At 44.9% G+C, this 18,718-nt stretch overlaps 2 protein-coding genes across 11 annotated transcripts in view; one reads left to right on the forward strand and one right to left on the reverse strand.

Moving 5' to 3' along the window:
- Window positions 1–1,816: 1,816 nt before the first annotated feature.
- ZKSCAN3 (zinc finger with KRAB and SCAN domains 3) lies at window positions 1,817–18,470 on the reverse strand. 8 transcript variants are annotated; one of them, XM_028847752.2, is made up of 7 exons: window positions 18,383–18,470; window positions 8,417–8,880; window positions 6,935–7,082; window positions 5,171–5,253; window positions 4,744–4,867; window positions 3,531–3,623; window positions 1,817–3,138 (listed from the first exon to the last, which is right to left on the reverse strand). In XM_028847752.2, the coding sequence occupies exons 2-7, from the start codon at window positions 8,816–8,818 to the stop codon at window positions 2,279–2,281; spliced, it is 1,710 nt and encodes a 569-aa protein (XP_028703585.1). In that variant the 5' UTR covers window positions 8,819–8,880; window positions 18,383–18,470; the 3' UTR covers window positions 1,817–2,278. The 8 variants fall into 8 exon arrangements, with proteins under 8 accessions (XP_028703585.1, XP_077856869.1, XP_028703584.1 ...); XM_078000743.1 differs by having other exon boundaries at window positions 18,394–18,447; XM_028847751.2 differs by having other exon boundaries at window positions 18,277–18,446.
- The window catches only part of ZSCAN31 (zinc finger and SCAN domain containing 31), a 28,397-nt gene continuing 23,798 nt past the window's right edge, over window positions 14,120–18,718 (forward strand). For 2 of the 3 annotated variants that reach the window (XM_078000748.1, XM_078000749.1), the window contains exon 1: window positions 14,120–14,526. The gene's annotated coding sequence lies outside the window, so the exon portion shown is untranslated. The remainder of the gene's footprint in view (window positions 14,527–18,718) is intronic. The other variant, XM_028847753.2, reaches the window with a different exon arrangement.

Consider the following 18,718-nt stretch of genomic DNA (forward strand, 5'->3'; position numbering starts at 1 on the left):
CTGGAGTGCAGTGGCCGGATCTCAGCTCACTGCAAGCTCCGCCTCCCGGGTTTACGCCATTCTCCGGCCTCAGCCTCCCGAGTAGCTGGGACTACAGGCGCCCGCCACCTCGCCTGGCTAGTTTTTTGTATTTCTTAATAGAGACGGGGTTTCACCGTGTTAGCCAGGATGGTCTCGATCTCCTGACCTCGTGATCCGCCCGTCTCGGCCTCCCAAAGTGCTGGGATTACAGGCTTGAGCCACCGCGCCCGGCCAATGAAAGCATATTTCTACAATAAGGAGAAGTGATACTAACAAAAAAGGAAATGTCTTTCCACAGTTGTCACACTCATAAGGCTTCTCCCATTATGGGTTCTCTGGTGTTTGATAAGACCTGAGCTGCGACTGAAGCCCTTGCTGCATTGTTCATTTTGTTAGTGCACTTCTCCTTATTGTAGGAATAAGGTGAAGCACTTACACAAAAGTTTGCAGCAGAATAGTCATTCCAAAATACTTTTGTAGAAACAACTCCACTGAATGTATACATAATAAATACTACTTGTATAATGCTGACTAAACATTTTCTCACTTGAATTCACAAGACTAAAATTTTGACTATCATGATGAGAAGAAAAAAAAAAGATGATCTACACAGTGTGTTTAACAAAAAAGTAGATAGCCTGAGGAGTTAAATTTATGGTTAAAATAGTCATCATGAAAAACTGAGATGCTGTTACCACACAGGCGATTTGGGAATCAATGTATAAGAAGACCAAGACGTCAGACACTAATAATGGGGTTCTGAAACCATAAGTGATACTCGTTTTAAATATTTGGTGTGAATCCATTCATCAGGAGAAAGTATGAACTTAGCAGGAATAAGTTTTGCTGCAGTTTACTATACAGTGTATGCTGGGTAGTAGGGTGGGGCAGGATAGTGTCTATTGTTTTAGCAGGCATTGGTTAGGCCCAAGAGAACTAAATGGAGAGAACTAAGATATGGAGCATTAGAATATTTATCATTTTATTCTGACTTGATGACTGATTTTCACACTGTCTGAATAGGTAAGTTTTTTCTTAAAGAGTAGCAACAGGAAAACATTAAAGAATGAAATTTGGGCTGGGCATGGTGGCTCACACCTGTAATTCCTGAGCTTTGAGAGGGTGAGGCAGGAGGATTGCCCAGGATGTCGAGACCAGCCTGGGCAACACAGTGAGACCTCATATTAAAAAAAAAAAAAATGCAATTCCATGGATGGCACACATTCATAATGATTTAGTGATAAGCTGTTTAAGGCATTTGCACTGGAATAGAATTCCTAGTCTGGTAAAGAAATATGGATTCTTGGCCGGGCATGGTGGCTCACGCCTATAATGCCAAGACTTTGGGAGGCTGAAGCAGGAGGATCACGAGGTCAGGAGATCGAGACTATCCTGGCTAACATGGTGAAACCCCGTCTCTACCAAAAACATAAAAAATTAGCCAGGTGTGGTGGCACACGCCTGTAGTCCTGGCTACTCAGGAGGCTGAGGCAGGAGAATCGCTTGAACCCAGGAGGCGGAGGTTGTAGTGAACTGAGATCGTGCCACTGCACTCCAGCCTGGGAGACAGTGCAAGACTCTGTCTCAAAAACAAACAAACAAAAAAATGGATTCTTTCAATCACAGTAACCCTGCCATCACCTCTGCTCTGCCTATGTACTTGGTAAGAAATACACTAGATTGAGTCACAATCTAGGTCAGAGAATTGGACACAAGCACAAATGGCCTTGGCGAGAAGTTCTTCAGAAACCTGGATAACATCAGATTTTCAGATCTATGAAGGTAATCTCACTGGTACATTCAATAAACATTTATTAGCACCTGTGGAAAAGGCACAGAGGGGGATATAAGACTTTGTGAATCTGACCAACTGTGGAGGATTCATTACAGTCCAAAGGAATGGTCAGAGAAGCAGCCCCCAAATCACAACCATCCACCCAACAGACACCACAAAGTGCTGGTTTAGGGCAAGTAGCCAGTCTAAACATCCATTTAATTCCAATGGGAGAGAACAAACCATTTCAGGTCTTACCTATTCTAGACAACTCTCCCATAGCCTCCTATCAAATATGTTTTGATTCCAAACACCTTCTAGAACTTGGAAGATAATTTGTCTAACCCAGTCTATATTTTCTAACACCTGATAATGTGTAGTGGTAAATAAAGCCCAGCCCACAATTCCTATAGTCGAGACTCCAGGGGGAGTGGCTTCAGATCAGTGACAAATGAGCACCAACTCTGGCATGTATAGCATGGGTCACTGTGATAGGATGTTTCTCCCTACGTGGCTTCTCTGATGTTGAACAAGGTATGAAACTCGGGTGAAGGCTTTTCCACATGCATTACACTGATAGGGTTTCTCACCAGTGTGGATTTTTTGATGTTCAATGAGGCCTGTATTCTGAGTGAAACTTCTTTCACACTCATTACATTTATAAGACATGGGAGTTTCAACATTTTCCAACTGGCTTTCCGTCCTACTTTTCCAGGCCTCTCCCTGCTCAGGTTCCTGAACATTTTTATCCCCAGTATGGATCCTCTGATGTCTCAGGAGATGTGAACTTCGCCTAAAGGCTTTGCCACACATACTGCACTGATACGGCTTCTCCCCAGTGTGGATTCTGTGATGTTCAAGGAGGCTGCAGCTCTGGCTGAAGGTCTTCCCACAGTCATCACACTCATAGGGCTTCTCCCCAGTGTGGGTTCTCTGGTGCTTGATAAGGTCTGAGCTGTGACTGAAGGCCTTACCACATTCTTCACACTCATATGGCTTCTCACCAGTGTGGACTCTCTGATGAATGACGAGGGCAGAGCTCCCAATGAAGGCCTTGCCACACTCCTCACATTCGTAGGGTTTCTCACCAGTGTGGATTCTCCTGTGTTTACTCAGGCCTGAGCTTTGAGCAAAACTCTTTCCACATTCATGGCAGATGTGCCGCCTCCCTCCTGTGGCATTTTTCTGCTTTCTTTGTAACCTGCCCTCCTGTTCACCAGCTTCTGCACATGTAGGAATCTGGACAATGTCTTCCCTCAGGTGGCACAATATCTTCCCATGCTCCTTTTCTTGAAGCTTCTCAGCTGGAGGCAAGTCCCTGCCCTTAGTCTGTTTTTCACCACCTGAAATAACAAATAACCGGCAATTGTGGGTTATGCCCTGCCATGGAAGGAAAGCTCTGTGATGAGTACCAGGGAGGCAAGAATTACAGAGGTCTATAAATGCCTGGGATAAGGATTTAAGTGCTAGAATAAGAATGGGAATAAAAGGGGAGAACAGGAGTGCTGGGGAGGAGGGAGACCTAAGAATGGGAATGGGGCCATTGGAAAGGTACACACTGGGAGTGGAGGGAGTGGGTGGAAGATGGTGAGGATCCAGGACTATGCTGGGGATATATGTGGTCGTTCTAAGTTCTAAGAATAGTAAGGCAGGGCCATGCATCTAGGATTAGATACTAAAAGAGTTGAACAGAAAGTGACATTAAATGGAGCAAGTGGAAGGATTTCTGAAATACCTTTGAGAAACAGCGATTGGGAGGCTGAGGCTGGCAGATCACTTGAGGTCAGGAGTTCAAAACCAGCCTGGTCAACATGGTGAAACCCCATCTCTATTAAAAAAACAAAAATTAGCCAGGCATGGTGGTGGGTGCCTATAAGCCCAGCTAGTCAGGAGGCTGAAGCAGGAGAATAGCTTGAATATGAGAGGTACAGGATGCAGTGAGCCAAGATTGCACCACTGCACTCCAGCCTGGGTGACAGAGTGAGACTCAATCTCAAAAAAAAAAAAAAAAAAAAAAAAAGAAAGAAAGAAATGAAACAGTGAAAGTGGAGACTCAGAAATTGGGCACTGATCAATGAAACAATAAAGACAGTTGTCTCGGCTCATATCCCAGGCAGAGACAGGGTCCCCAAACAGAACTGGATTCAGTGCTGTGAATTTTATGCCACCAATGAGCTACGTGGCCTCAGACAAGTCAGGCAGTCTTCTCAGCCTCTGCACCCTCATCTCTGAGGTCAGGGTCTATAGTCAATGTCTAAGAACACCTCTAACTCTCACAATCTATGGTCCCAAGGCCCATTTTCTAAAGAGGCCCGCCAACTTTCCTCTTCAGTCAGGGATGGGATCAGGAAGGAGTACATCATCATTTACTGGGCATCTCCTATGAGGCAAACCTGTACTTGGGACTGTATTGTCTTCAACCCATTTAACTCAACTAGAATACTGGCAGGGAGAGGAGAAATCAAGGTCAGAAGGGATAAGCAGGCTGGGTGCAGTAGCTCATGCTCATGCCTGTAATTCCAGCATTTTGAGGGGCCAAGGCAGGAAGATTGCTTGAGCCCTGGAGTTTGAGACCAGCCTGGGCAACATGGCAAAATTCCATCTCGACAAAAAATAAAAATTAAAAAATTAGCCAAGAGTGGTGGTGCATGCCTTTAGTCCCAGCGGTTTGGGAGGCTGTGGTAAGAGGATCACTTTAGCCCAAAAAGTTGAGGCTGCAGTGAGCCATGATTGTTCCACTGCACTCTATCCCGAGTGACTGAGCAAGACCCTATCTCTCAAAAACAACAAAAAAGAAGGAGTAAGGAGCTAGTCAGTAACAGGTTTTCAGAAATGGTGATTGTGAATCCAAACACAATAGGGCTCAACAGCTTCCAACAACTCAACAGGTTCTAATGCACAAAGAATGCCAAGAAACCTTAACAGAAATTAGTGTCCTTTAGTCTTACCCAGGGAGACCAGGCTGCCATGGTTCTCCTGCTTTTCATCTCTACAGAGATTCCCCTGAGATGAATCCTGCTGTGTCCATTCAGGGGTGACGGTCAGGGCCACATCTTCCACTTTCAACAACCCCTGAAACAATAGGTAATCCCATTGAAGAAGGGGCTGACCAAACTGGTGGAGTAGGGAAGATCTGGGAAGCACCCCCAATCCCCATCCCTGTCAAGAGCTAGTAATAAACAGGAAAAGCCTCTTAAGTGGGCACCTAAATAAAGTTAATGATAACCTCAAGATAGATGAGAAAATGCAGATCCCATTTGAGATCTGTATGGAGGATCTAGGATGGGAGTATAGGCGAATGGGGAGTAAGGAGTCTTCACAGGAAGCTCAATAGTAGTGAGGGGCACTGAGGGAGGGATAGGGGCTCCAGCTCACCTGGGACTCTGGAGTAAGCCTAGAAGCTACCACTGTATCTTCTCTGCAGCACCCTCCATGGGCAAGCACAGGGACCTGGAGAACTAAGAAGGAAAGAAGCTGTGTATGAGATGTACCCTGGCATTCAGCCTCCCTGCCTTGTGGAATCTAAGTTAAATAACTGGATTAATAGATTCCTGTCTCACGTGATTGAGCCCAGGAGTCTGAAGCTGCAATGAGCTGTGATTGGGCCACTGCACTCTAGCCTGGGCAACAAACTAAGACCCTGTCTCTCTAAATAAATAAATTCCTGCCAAACAAGTTTATACAGAGTGTGCTCCTTTCCAAAATTCTTTGTCCCTACCTGCTGCAATCCTATAGCTAAACATACCTGTTGTGCTCTGCAGATACATGAAAACAATGCAAAAAGGCAGGATCCCTGTTAGCAGTTGTGAAATAAAAAGAACATAAAAATAAAAAAGTTTTCCATTTGAAGATCCTTTGAATTTTGCTAGATATAGGAGGAAAAATCAGATTTTGGGCGAGTATGTCCTTAGTAGCTGTTAAGGTGCTTTTCACTTTGGATTTGAAAAGCTAAGAGGAGTCAGATGAAGCTGGGCTATGAAAAGCAGAGTAAGGGTCTGGCTTTATAGGAAAGTAAAGAACTTCAGGTTTCCTTATTATTCCTTATATAACTTCAGGAAGCACATATATTCCTCATATATTCCTTATATAACTTCAGGAAGCAAATTTTTAAAGGGGCACAAAACAGGTGGTTTAGGCTAGAACCTCTGTTGAAAAATAAAGATCTCATGTTGGCTAGAATATCCCAGTGATGTGTGTCTTGGGAACCTGTACATGTGTTTAAGACACATGAAAGGACATCTCAGAACATACAGCCATTTCCTATGCAGTGAATTTCATATTACTTTAATAACAGACCCAGGATTTAGAAGATTTATACCCTTTAATTTGCAATAGTCCTATAATTTATGAGATTGGCTGGTTGGCTTTACAAATTCTGTTTACTTTCTGCATAGGACTTCCCACTGTCATACGAATTGTATTATTAATGTGTTTATTTGCCATCTTCCCCACTTAAATGTAAGCTCCACTGGAATAAGAACAGTCTCACTGACTGTTCCATCCCCAGAGCTAACTGGCCACCACACTGGAGGCCTCCATAATTACAAGTTAAACAAAGAAGAACAAAGACAAGTAGCTGGTATACACAATGTGGTAGCTTACACTATAATCCCAGCACCTTGGGGGGCCGAGGCAAGAGGATCACTTGAGCCCAAGAGTTTGAGACCAGCCTGGGCAACATGGTGAGACCTCATATCCACAAAAATTTTTTAAAAAAATTAGCCAGGCATGGTGGTGCACACCTATAGTCCCAGCTACTCAGGAGGCTGAGGTGAGAGGATCGTTTGAGCCCAGGAGGTGGAGGCTGCAGTGAGCTGAGATCATGCCACTACACTCCAGCCTTGGTGAAACAGCAAGACCTGTCTCAAGAAAACAAAAACCAACACAACAAAACAAAATCCAAACAAGAACCAATTCTTTCCAAACCTAAGTTTTACTAATATCTTATATACTATGTCCAGTCTTGGTCGAAAAAGTTTTCCATCATTATGTTGGAAATACTCCTTTTAGTCTCAGTCTTAAATGAGAGTTGATCTGTCATGGGCATATACACCACCTATTAATGAATTTTGTTGGCTATCCTTAAATGAAATTGGATGAAGTCTGCAGAATTCATACTGCCTAGAAAATAATCCTTACCTCTGTCTTGTAAAGGCTGACATCCCAGAGATTCATGCTTGAGCAGAGCCTTCATTAGCTGAAATTGGCTACTTTGTGACTCTGGGGCTGGTGTCAACAATGCCATCTTGCAACAGAGCAGTTCTTGCCCCTGGTCAACACCTGAAACCTAGAAATCATTTGTTCTTATTTTCATTTATTCATCAAACACTTCCATAGAATTACCTAGGTGGCTGGCACTATTTCCAAGATCATTATAAATGTTAACTCATTTAATACAGAAAACAACAATCTTATAAGGGAGGTATTATTATACTCATTTTACTGATAGGGAAATGAAGGCATAGCCAGTTTAAGCAGCTAACAAATGGCAATGCTAGGATGGGAGCTCAGGTAGAATGATGCCAAAGCACATGTTCTTACCATTACTCTATGCTACTTCATATATACATTTGTGTTTTATGAAAACCCATTGGAAACTGGTGCAAAATTCTCAGAGAATATTGATACCTTTTATTATCTGAAAAGGCGATTACAATCTCTAGTTTACAGCATTTGGGGGACCCAAATAACATCATAGTATGTGAAATCACCTAACATGGCCTGGCATATGATATGTCCTCATTAAATGCAGGTTTACTTCCAGACATTTACAGTATTATAAAATTACAGTTTTCAAGTTACTTTCTCATGTGCAGCTCAGAATTTCCCACATCCTTTATAAAGAACGAAGGTAAGAGACTTGCACTGACTTTCCACTGTTACAGGGCTTGGGTGCAATAGACCCGAGTCAAGAACCTTGGTATCCAGCTCACCATTTAGAAGGCTCTGGCCACACAGGTCCTCTGAGGGTGTGTGCACAGGGACACAGGATGATGCAAAGAGGACACAGTCTCATAAAACAGGGAAGAACATAGAGGTAAAAGTAGGCCCATTTTCTACCATAGGTTCATAACCAGTGGTCCATGAACTCCTTCCCACGGAGTCCATGAACTTGAACAGGACAAAAACTAATCTTATTTTTAACTGGTCTTTAAGAGAAAGTTAGTATTTCCTTCAATTATGAATGGAAGCAACAAATCAAAGTAGCATAAGCAGTACCCAGGACTTTGTCACCAATAGAACCTGTAGATGTTTTTACATCACATTACAACCAGGCAAATAGATACTTATCACTGCTTTGTAATTGCCAGTTATAAGCCCTGTCCCTAGGTCTTATTTAGTATACTAATTTAAAAAAACACATATATGACTTTAATACAAATTTAATACTTTGCTAACTGTATGTTGATATGATTGTGTTCTTTTGTAACCCTTAATGGTTTATGTATTTAAAAAAAAGTATTCTGAGAAGGAGTCCGGGGACTTCACCTTACTGCCAAGGAGGTTCACGGTACAAAAAGAGATGGAGAACTCCTGGATCTTAAAGGAATGCCCCTCACTCCGATGTTGAGATTTCAGGAGGAAACAGACCACAGCGCTCAGATACTAAGTTCTTTCTACCTGCGGCGCCGGCTCATCCAGTTGCCTCTCCAAATACTCCAACAGCACCACCACCTCCTCCCCGCTCTCTGGATGCTGCTCCCGCACCCAGCTCTGCAGTTTCCCAGGCAGGATGGTCAGGAACTGCTCCAGCACCAGCAGCTCCAGGATCTGCTCCTTGCTGTGCATCTCAGGCTGCAGCCACTGTCGGCAGAGCTCTCGGAGCCGGCTCAGCGCCTCGCGGGGACCTGCAGCCTCCGGGTAGCGGAAGCCTCGGAAGCGCTCGCGGGAGCCCTCAGAGCCCAGATCTGGGCTACTGGGAAAACCGGCCTCTTCTTCCTCCACCTTTATGACCAGAAGCTCCATCTTGTCTTCTGTAGGCTGGGCATCCAGGGCTGTGCTTTCACTTAATTCTCTAGCCATCCTGGGCCAAGGCAGTACTCAGGCCTCACTCTAGCTTCCAGTGCTATTTCTGCAGAAGATTCCTGAAAGGTGGGAAATAATTATTAACCAGTAAACTTGCAAGTAGTCCCTTCTCTCCTGCCCAGGGGCCCAGAGACATCTCTGGGGAACTGCTGCAGAAATTTCTCCACGTTCAATGCTTCTGCAGCTTAATCCTCTACACCACCCCAAGCCTGAATCCCACAGTAAGGTTCCAAAGGATGTCCTGGGGTGATCCTGGACATCCCCAAGCCCCAGACTAATCAGGAAAAAAACTGAAATTGGTGAGGATCCAGGGCACTTCCTGGTCTCTCTAGGAAGCTCCTCTCAGTGACTTGCTCAGTTATCCCATTAACAAGCAGGTCTGTGGTTGTCTAAATTCTAAGACGACTCTAACGATTTCCTGCCCTAATCCTCAGGACTTTCAATATGAGATAGCAAGTCCAGACTGACTGGACTGATCCCAAGGAGCTGAATTCTACCGACAACCTCAATGACCTCATAAGTAGATTCCTCTCAGAGCTTCCAGATAAGAGCCCAGCCCTACCAACTCTTTGGCTTTGGCCTGGGAAGACCCTAATACTGAACTCAGCTGAGCCTGCCTGGCCTTCTGACCTAGAAAACTGGAACAAACAAGCTGATTTTTTCTTTTTTTTGCTTGTTTATTTTGAGACAGAGTCTCGCCCTGTCGCCCAGGCTGGAGCGCAGTGGCATGATCTCAGCTCACTGCAACCTCCACCTCCCATGTTCAAAAGATTCTCCTGCTTCAGCCTCCCAAGTAGCTGGGATTATAGGCGTGTACCACCATGCCCAGCTAATTTTTGTATTTTTAGTAGAGATGGGGTTTCACTATGTTCACCAGGCTGATCTTGAACTCCTGACCTCAAAAGATCTGCCTCGGCCTCCCAAAGTGCTGGGATTAAAGACATGAGCCACTGCACCCAGCCCAGATTTTGTTTTAAGCTGATAAATTTGAGGTAAATGTTATACAGCAATAGAAAACTAATACAATTGATTCTATATCTGCAGGTTCTGCATCAAGAGGTTCAATTAACCACAGCTGGAAAATATCTGGGAAAAAAATAACAAAAACAACAATTAAAAAATACAAATAAAAATACAATATAACAAGGATTTACAAAGCATTTATATTGTATTTGGTTTATAAGTAATCTAGAGATGATTTAAAGTGTACAAGAGAAGCTGAGCCTGGTGCCACACTACTGCAGTCCCAGCTACTCAGGAGGAAGAGGCAGGAGGATCACCTGAGAGCCCAGGAGTTCAAGGATGCAGTAAGCTATGATTGTGCTGCTGTACTCCAGCCTGGGTAACAGTGTAGAGACTCCATCTCTTTAAAAAAAAAAAAAAAGTATACAGGAGGATGTGTGTAGGTTATAGGCAAATACCATATGCCATTTTATGTAAGTCTCGAGCATCCACAACTTTTGGTATCAGTGGGGATCCTGGAATGAATCCCCCATAGATAATGAAGGATGGCTGTACCAGGTCTTATCTGTGGTCAAGGTACTGCAGTGAGGGGAAGAAGAAGGATAGAAGGCCCTGGACCAAAAGAAATAGGACTGAATTAACAAACCTTGGCTGCCTGCTAGTGAGACCCTCAGTTATATCTGATGTGACACTTGCCCAAAAAACTGGCAAAATATTCACATTAAAAGTCAGCTGAAAGTAGGGTTTCTGCAGGCTCCTCTGATCTATGGGCTGGAGGCCCTGCAGTTTCTCTCAGAAACATCAAGGAAGCTGAGAACATCACCAAGCCCTTGCCCTGGAGAGAGCACAGGCTGCCCCTGGTCTTCGCCACCTCCTCAGTCTGCCACTCTCTTTCTTCCCCTTCAAGACTGAACTTGAAAGAAAGCCCTCAGTCCCTGATTCTAGTCCTCACCTCCTACTAAGCCTTCCACACACTGTAGGCTGCAAATTGCCAACACCACTAAGATTTCGCCTGCAGAAGTAACCAAAGAGACTTCCCTCAATTCCCATTTTCCATGGCCTCTTCTCAGGCAACTGGGCTGAGGATACTGCCCACTTCCAGAAACTCACTTGTCCTTTGTTTCAAGAACCTTCCTTTCTCCTGCTTTCCTCCTTCCTGGTTCTTCTCACCTCCCATCATAATCTGGTTAAGTGTTCTGAACCCAGGTTTCCTGAGGTCGTCGTCATCCTGGTTTTACTACCTACTAGCTCTGTGCCTCCCTTTCCTTATCTGTAATAGGGATAGTGATAGTAGATAGGGCCATTGTAAGCATTAAGTGAGTGTATAACGTCTGTATAACAGTGCCTGGTATGTGGACATAAGGAACATGGCTGTGCTGCAGCCAGGCAGGCATAGGCCGAGGTAAACATCCTGCATGACTCAGTGGGATTGGAGCGCAGGCACACAATTCCATGCATTATACAATCACAGTTATGTAGCCATAACCTGGGGAGGCTCATCACCTGGCTCTAAGACACTGTTGTGAGGTGTATAAATGCAGCACTGACACTGTGACAGAGCTGCTGAGTAAAGCCATGTCCCATCTACCTGCTGTCTCTCAAGTGTTCTTCCAGCTCCCTGCCCCCCCATCCACCTACTCCCCTCAGACCTCAGCTGGGGCTTGAACCTGACATTTGGCATAGTGGGCAGGATGAGGTGAGTGGGTCTCCAGCTCCCAGGCTCCCGGGCCGGCTATGCAGCCACAGCATGAGCTGTGGCACCCAGTGGCAGCCGTGGTGCGAGGATGGGCTCTGGTGGAAACATGGGCGACACTGGACAGGCCCTCCACAAGTGTGGAGAAGGAGCTGAAGCACCTGGAAGTGCACAGCACTGAGGAGTGTGCCTTTGCCAACAGAGTCAGATGGGCATTTGTGACTGTGCTGCAAGAAGTGCATGCCCAGTCTCTGCTGGACGCAACGCAGGGAGGAGGAAGAACCTCCATTAGAGGCTCACCCAGTGGTCTGCCAGAAAATAGAGCATGAACAGCCACTGGGCCCCAAGGGTGGGCCTAGAGACTCCCTACCATAGTGAAGCACATTTCATATAGTGTTTGTACCCCCACTGAGTTGCGGGAGTTAGGTAAGCAGTGCCAGTAGCATCTGGGGGAGCCCCTCCCTTCCTGAATTCTCTCTCTCTGGGACAAAGGAGCTGATCCATTTTCTGCTCCGCCTCTGAGATGGAAAAGCTGGCTTCTTTAATTACAGTGTGGACTGATGCCAGTGAAATACCAGAAACTGTCAGTAGATGGCAGTCGTATACAGACTTGTGCAAGTCATTCGTGAAAAGGACATTGCTGGGTGACTCGGTCCCGCCAGAGCGTTCCAGCTCAAAGATTACCTGCTGCAGTCAGGCAGAAATGTAAAGCCTTTCCTGTTTGATTGGGAACTGGCCAAGGTGCCGGACTTAGGGGGACAACGGACAACCAAAGGCTGTATGTGGACTCGGCAATCTACTGGTCCCTAAACCTGAATAAGTTTCCGGGCAGAGCTGCATTTATTGACAGTTATGAAAGCTGGTCAGTGAAAGTGAAACCTGTACCTTCGGACCTTGGCATCGGCCGCTTGGCTCCCCGCTTATGCACTGTGTATGTCTCTCCCATGCCTGAGGACAGGCTGGGGTGGATGTTTTGCACGGCTTGGCAGCTGTGCCATCTATCATGGATTTGATAGACCACCTGACAACAGAACTGGGATGGTGCCACTGTGTGGTGGACTTGGCCAATGCATTCCTCTTAATGGACATTGCTCCAGAGAGCCAGGAACACTTTGCCTTCATGGGAGGGTGATGATGGACTTTCACAGTATTGCTGCAGGGATATATGCATAGCCCCAACATATGTCATGATCTTATTAATGATGTTATTATATTAACCTCTGATTCTCTTGCAGATTTAGAAGCAGCAATGCAGCCTCTTGCCTGGAATTGGGATGATGCGGCTGAAACCACCTTCCTGGCAGCCAAACAGGCTATTCAGCAGGCACAAGCCCTATGGGTAGCTGATCAGGGGCACCCATTTAAACTTGATGTGCATGTGACCACAGATATTTTTGACTGGGGCTTACGGCATTGCACAGAGCTCTTTAGAATGCCAGTAGATTTTTCGTCCCAACTTTGAAAAGGAGCTGAGCTCCGGTATTCCTCGACAGAGGAGTTAGTAACTGCATATGCTGCCCTTTAGACTCATGACAGCCTGGCAGGATGGGCTACAGTCGTTGTGCGCATGACTTACCCAACAGTAGGGTAGGTATGCTCATAGGTAACAACCCGCACACTGGGATGGCACAGACATCCACTTTTGCAAAGTGGGGTGCCTAAGCCTACACGGAACAGCAAAGTATGCTAAGTCAAGTCCCTTAGCAGCACAATTACAAGAAGTCTTAGTACCTACTATCCTAATGCAAGATAAGGCTATGGGACCTGAGGCACCCCTAGACCCTGAGCCTTCATCTTTTAAGGAAGGGCATCCCTGCATTCCCAATAGGGCGTGGTACACAGATAGGTCTAGCCAGGGTGCTACTGCTGCCTGGACTGCTGTTGAAGCCCAGCCTAGTACTGACACCCTACGGTTTGATACCAGGTGTGGACAAAGTAGCTAATAAGCTAAACTCAGGGCAATGTAAATGATGATCACCAAGAAGGTGACACCTATGGTAATCTGCACCAATAGCTGGGCAGTTTATCAAGGCTTAACCTTGTGGCTAACTACCTAGAAGTTACAGAAGTGGTTAGTCACTGACCTATGTAGGGCCAGGCCATGTGGCCAGACCTATAGGAGAAAGGATGACTTCCTCTAACCAGGTATGGGGACAAACGGTAACCTGTTGTTGCCTGCCCCAATGCCCCTAAAGGTAGGTAAGCAAAAAACCTGGCTTAATATATAAAGCAACATCGGGGTAACATCACCATGGGGTGGTTGCCTACTATAACCTGAAATTATTGCTCCCTGTATTACTACTGTGGCCCGAGTGCCTACAGCTTATGTGTCAATCCTCTATGTATACACTGGGCCTGTGTGCCCAGAGCCTATGTGTCAGACTTACGTGTCAAGCCTGTGTGTATGTATCAGCCCTGGGTGCTGAAAGTGTATATGTCAGGCTTGCGTGCCAAACCTATATATTGGGCCTGTGTACCTAAAAACTTATGTTTCCCTCGGCCAAGGGGGTGGAGTGTAAGGTAAAAATGGATGTGCTTTGGTCAAGAACAGGCTGAGGCAGATATGCAGGCCAGTGTGACTCAGCGAGTCTCCAACGCAGGCGCACCACTCCACTTGTTATATAACCTGTTTGTGTAAGCTCATACTTGGCTCACAGCCACTATTGTGTGTAAATGGTATAACTGCCCTGCTGACACTGTACATAGGACTCATGCCCAGAGAGAGAGGGAAAAACTGCTGACCTTGGAAGAGAGAACTGGCCGTCTTGCAGACCGACAGAGGGGAGCCAGGAATTAACAAGTGTGCCAAGGAGTATAGCTGTAAGTGTGGGAGCGGCAGAAGCCACAGAGCCAGTTGCTGAGAAGGGCTGTGGTAAAGGAGGCACCCGAGACAGAGGCAGACAGTGTGAGAGCTGCAGCAGCTGCTGCTGACTAAAATCATATTTTACCTGTCTACAGCCCCAACTGTTTTTTCAACTATCTGCCACCTATCCAACAACTCCCCTCGGACCTCAGTATGGGCTGGAACCTGACACTTGGCATGACAGTGGTAAGTACCATATACATATTGGCTAACAGTATAATTCACTGATCTTTCTTTTTTTAAAATAAGAGTAGGCCTGGTGGTTCTGTTCTTGACCTTTTCTTTTCTCTATCCACAGTCTTCCCCAGAACTATGTTTAATCACTTGCAAGGTTTTAACTTCTATTTCTAGGCTGTAGACTCCTGATCCCTATCCTGAGTTGCCTCCCAGATAGTCCTATACAGAAATCTTGCAAACAAATCCAATTCAATATGCCCCAAATTAAACTGATTTTCTTGCCTCCTAATCTACTCCTTCCTCAGTATGGTATTCTCTAGAAACAATAGCACCAGCCACCAGGTTTCCTCAGAGTCATTACTTTGTAATGGATGATTTCTATATTTTAGGAGGGAAAAGTAAGATATTCTGAAAGACAGCCTATCCCAGAAGCCATGAGACCTGGGCCTGATCTAAGAGGGAAGGGAAACCTGAGATTCCTGTGAACCAGCTGGGACTAGACTTTAAACTAGAAGTGAGTGACTGCAAAATTATTTGACTGGACTCAGATGTCAGTAAGTCTGTCTTTACTCAGTGGAATGGAGAGGCTAGAAAATGTAAGGCTGGGCCGGGCGCAGTGGCTCACGCCTGTAATCCCAACACTTTGCGAGGCCGAGGTGGGTGCATCACAAGGTCAAGAGATCGAGACCATCCTGGCCAACATGGTGAAACCCCGTCTCCACTAAAAATACAAAAATTAGCTGGGCATGCGTGGTGGCAGGCGCCTGTAGTCCCAGCTACTTGGGAGGCTGAGGCAGCAGAATCACTTGAACCTGGGAGGCAGAGGTTGCAGTGAGCCGAGATCGTGCCATTGCACTCCAGCCTGGCAACAGAGCAAGACCGTCTCAAAAAAAAAAAGTAAGGCTGGTAGAGGTTACAAAGGGAAAAACAATTCCAGATCTGTATCCTGAACCTCTATTCCTCAGGCCAACTCTCTATAGTTCAAAGGATGGTAGGGAATAGAAGGAAATTAGGAAACTGAGAGAACCCATTGATTGTTACAAATGAAAAGTACCAGAAAACACTTCCTCCTAATAAGTTGCCACAAGAGATCTGGGGCACTGCTACATGAGCTAATAATACCAAAATAAGTGACCCTAAATCTAATCTAGTCTTTAGATCCAAATACCAGTGTACAGGCAAAATATAGGAAAAAATTATATTAAAGGCTTTCAAACTTTGTTACATATTAGAATCACTAGGGAACTTTTAAAACTCCTAATGCCTTGGGTACAATCAAGATCAATCAGGCTGGGTGCAGTGGCTCACACCTGTAATCCCAGCACTTTGGGAGGCTGAGGCAGATTGCCTGGAGTCAGGAGTTCAAGAACAGTCTGGCCAATATGACGAAACCCTGTCTCTACTGAAAATACAAAAATTAGCTGGGCGTGGTGGTACACACCTGTAATCCCAGCTACTTGGGAGGCTGTGGGCATGAGAATCACTTGAGCCTGGGAGGTGGAGATAGCAATGAAAAAAAAAAATCAATTAAATCACTCTCTGGGGGTGGGACTCAGCATTAATAACTTTTAAAACTTTCTAGGTGATTCTAATGTGCAGCTGAGTTTGAGATCTAATAAGTTAAAGATACTAAAAAGAAGCAATCGACCAAATCCAGAATGTGAGGCATTTTATAAAACAGAAGGTTCAAGTTCCTCAACAAATAAATGGTATTTTTACCAAAAGGAGTGGGAGGGAATGGGAACAGTCATAGATTAGGAGACTGAACAGACTTATCAAATAAATGCAAATGGTGAACCATATTTGGACCCCACTGAAAACAACTGTAAAAAGACTGTAAAAAAAAAAAAAAAAAAAAACTGTAAAAATATTTGAGACAATTATTTGAAAATCAAGATAATGATATCATGGAATTACTGTCAATTTTGTTGCGTGTGATGATACTATGATTATATCAAGATAAAAGTCCTTATATATAAGAAATTGACACTGAAGTACTTGTACTTGTGAGTGAATTAAAATGTTTCCATCTGCAATTTGTTATAAAATGAAAGAGAGGAGGGATGTAATGAGGAAAAAAAAAGAAATAAAGAAAGAGGGGGAGAGGGAGGGAGGGAAAGGAAGACAAAGGAGGGAGAGGGAAAAAAAGGAGAGAGGGAAAGAGGGAACAGGTAAAAGGGAAGGAGGAAGACAGAAGGGAAGGAGGAGGAGAAGGGAAGGAAAGAGAGGGGAAAGGAGGGAAAAGAAGAATGAAAATGACCAGAAGATGATGGCTGAAGCCGAGTCATGGTTATATTGGTGTTCACTGTAACATTCTCTCTACAATTAAATGTGTTTAAATTTCTCTCCAAAATTTTAGAAAATTGAACAAAGTCCTAACTTCCTTCCTTCCTGAATAATACAGTCAAAAAGCATTAAGGTAGGGTCAAAGAAGGCAAGAGAGAGCCACAGCCCAACCCAGAGTGAATCTGGAGCCCAAGTGGAATGAGGAGGGTGTCCACGGTGGGAAAGGGAGGAAGTCTATGGCAGGAAAACAACACTGATACATTTATATCATTTATTCCACAAACTGCATTTAGGTTTCACTACCTGGACCCTACTTGGATCTGAGCCAAATTGATCACAGTGGGAAGGCACAAGATTGGGAAATTGGTTGCAAACACAAATTATTTATCAAATCAGTAAATATACTGACGATAAGGAAAGGAAAGTTTCTCATTAACAGAAAAGAGTTACAAGTCTAGAAAAGAGAGTTAACCCTGTGGAAGTTGGGTTGAAATGAAGGGTGTTAGTAGGAAGCCAGTTTCAGGCTAGGGCGTTCCTGGAAGCTCAAAAACTGGTGCATCTCCAGCACTAAGCAGGACATCAGATTTTTGCTAAAACCAGGGGTCCTCGTCCTTTTTCACTATTAAAAACTTCTATTGTTCCTCCTACTCTCCAGCCAAGGAAAAGGTACCCCCGAATCTTAAAGCCTTTGGGAGTTTGAGTATCACAACGTACAACACAAACCAGTTTTGGTCTTTGCTTTGGGATAGGCTCTTTTTCAGAGTATCTTATTTTTCCCTCCTAAAATATAGAAATAATCCATTACAAAGTGAATTGATGAATGACACTAAAATTGAAAGCAACCGTACAAAAACCAGTAATTAAAGATAATGTGTCATCATAGTTATAAATAATAATGGTACTACTAATAAAAGCAAATCTTTAAATCATGCTTACTCTGCACCTTACACATATTAATGCATTCAATCCTCACAACCCAGTGAGTTAAGGAATATTATCCCCATTTTGCAAAATAGTAAAATGAGGCAGAGAGAGGTTAGGAACTAGTGAAAAGTCACACAGCCAGTAAGTGGCAGAGGCAGGATTCGAATCAGGTAATCTGACTCCAACGTTCTGGCTCTTGGCCAGTACCACAGAATAATTTAAAGACCTTGAAACTGACCTTGTTACCAGGCAGTGCAAAAATGTAACGGCTCCCATTTTCGAGGCTTGTCTATGTGACCCATGCATCCCGTCTCCAGATACCCTCAAGAACCGACCCAGACACTCGGTAACGGCGCTAAACAAGGGACACTCATATTGGGCTCTACGAAAGAACGCCGAGCACCACTTCGTTCAGACGCAGAGCGCCCCTCCCTCCCCCACGGCTTCTCGCAGGGGTCTCCCTCCTTGGGAGCCGAGGCTGCAGGAATTGGGGAGGGAAGGGCCTCTCTCCACAAATTCACACACACACACACACCCCTGCAAACGCACCTCTACCAGGGGACAAAAGAACTGCAGGACCGACAGGAGGAGAGCCGCGGGATGAGATTTAACCCCACAGTGGAAGGCGGACGCCCAACTGGCGTCCGCTACTCACCCCATACTCACAAAGTGCTCGAAACTAGCAAACCACCCGCAAGGCGGGGCACAGAAGCCACTTCCGGGCCTCTCTAGCCACCTCCCTGATAGACTCTGTCGTTTGCTAGCTCGACACCTCGTTTCCCCTCCCCTTTTGCTATTAAAGAGGCTTTTGATTTTTTTTATTTTTCCAGCTATAACTAAGGGAGAAAGGCAAGGTGCAGAACTCTTTCCATAATTTGCTATATTTGTGAATAGAAGAGAGTAAAAAGAATCTAAACTATGCTTGCCTGTGTGGCACAAAGAAGCTCTGGAAAAATCGGAAAATTAATAATGGTGGTTACCTATGAGAGGT

The sequence above is a fragment of the Macaca mulatta genome, chromosome 4, assembly GCF_049350105.2.
Source record: "Macaca mulatta isolate MMU2019108-1 chromosome 4, T2T-MMU8v2.0, whole genome shotgun sequence".
NCBI lineage: Eukaryota > Metazoa > Chordata > Mammalia > Primates > Cercopithecidae > Macaca > Macaca mulatta.

Coding starts and splice junctions, on each gene's coding strand:
- ZKSCAN3 (XM_028847752.2), bottom strand. CDS start 8,818: ATGGCTAGAGAATTAAGTGAAAGCACAGCCCTGGATGCCCAGCCTACA. Junction 7,083..8,416: donor TGGATGAGCCGGCGCCGCAG/GTAGAAAGAACT, acceptor AATGATTTCTAG/GTTTCAGGTGTTGACCAGGG. Junction 3,624..4,743: donor TGGCAGCCTGGTCTCCCTGG/GTAAGACTAAAG, acceptor TTTTTTTAATAG/AGATGGGGTTTCACCATGTT.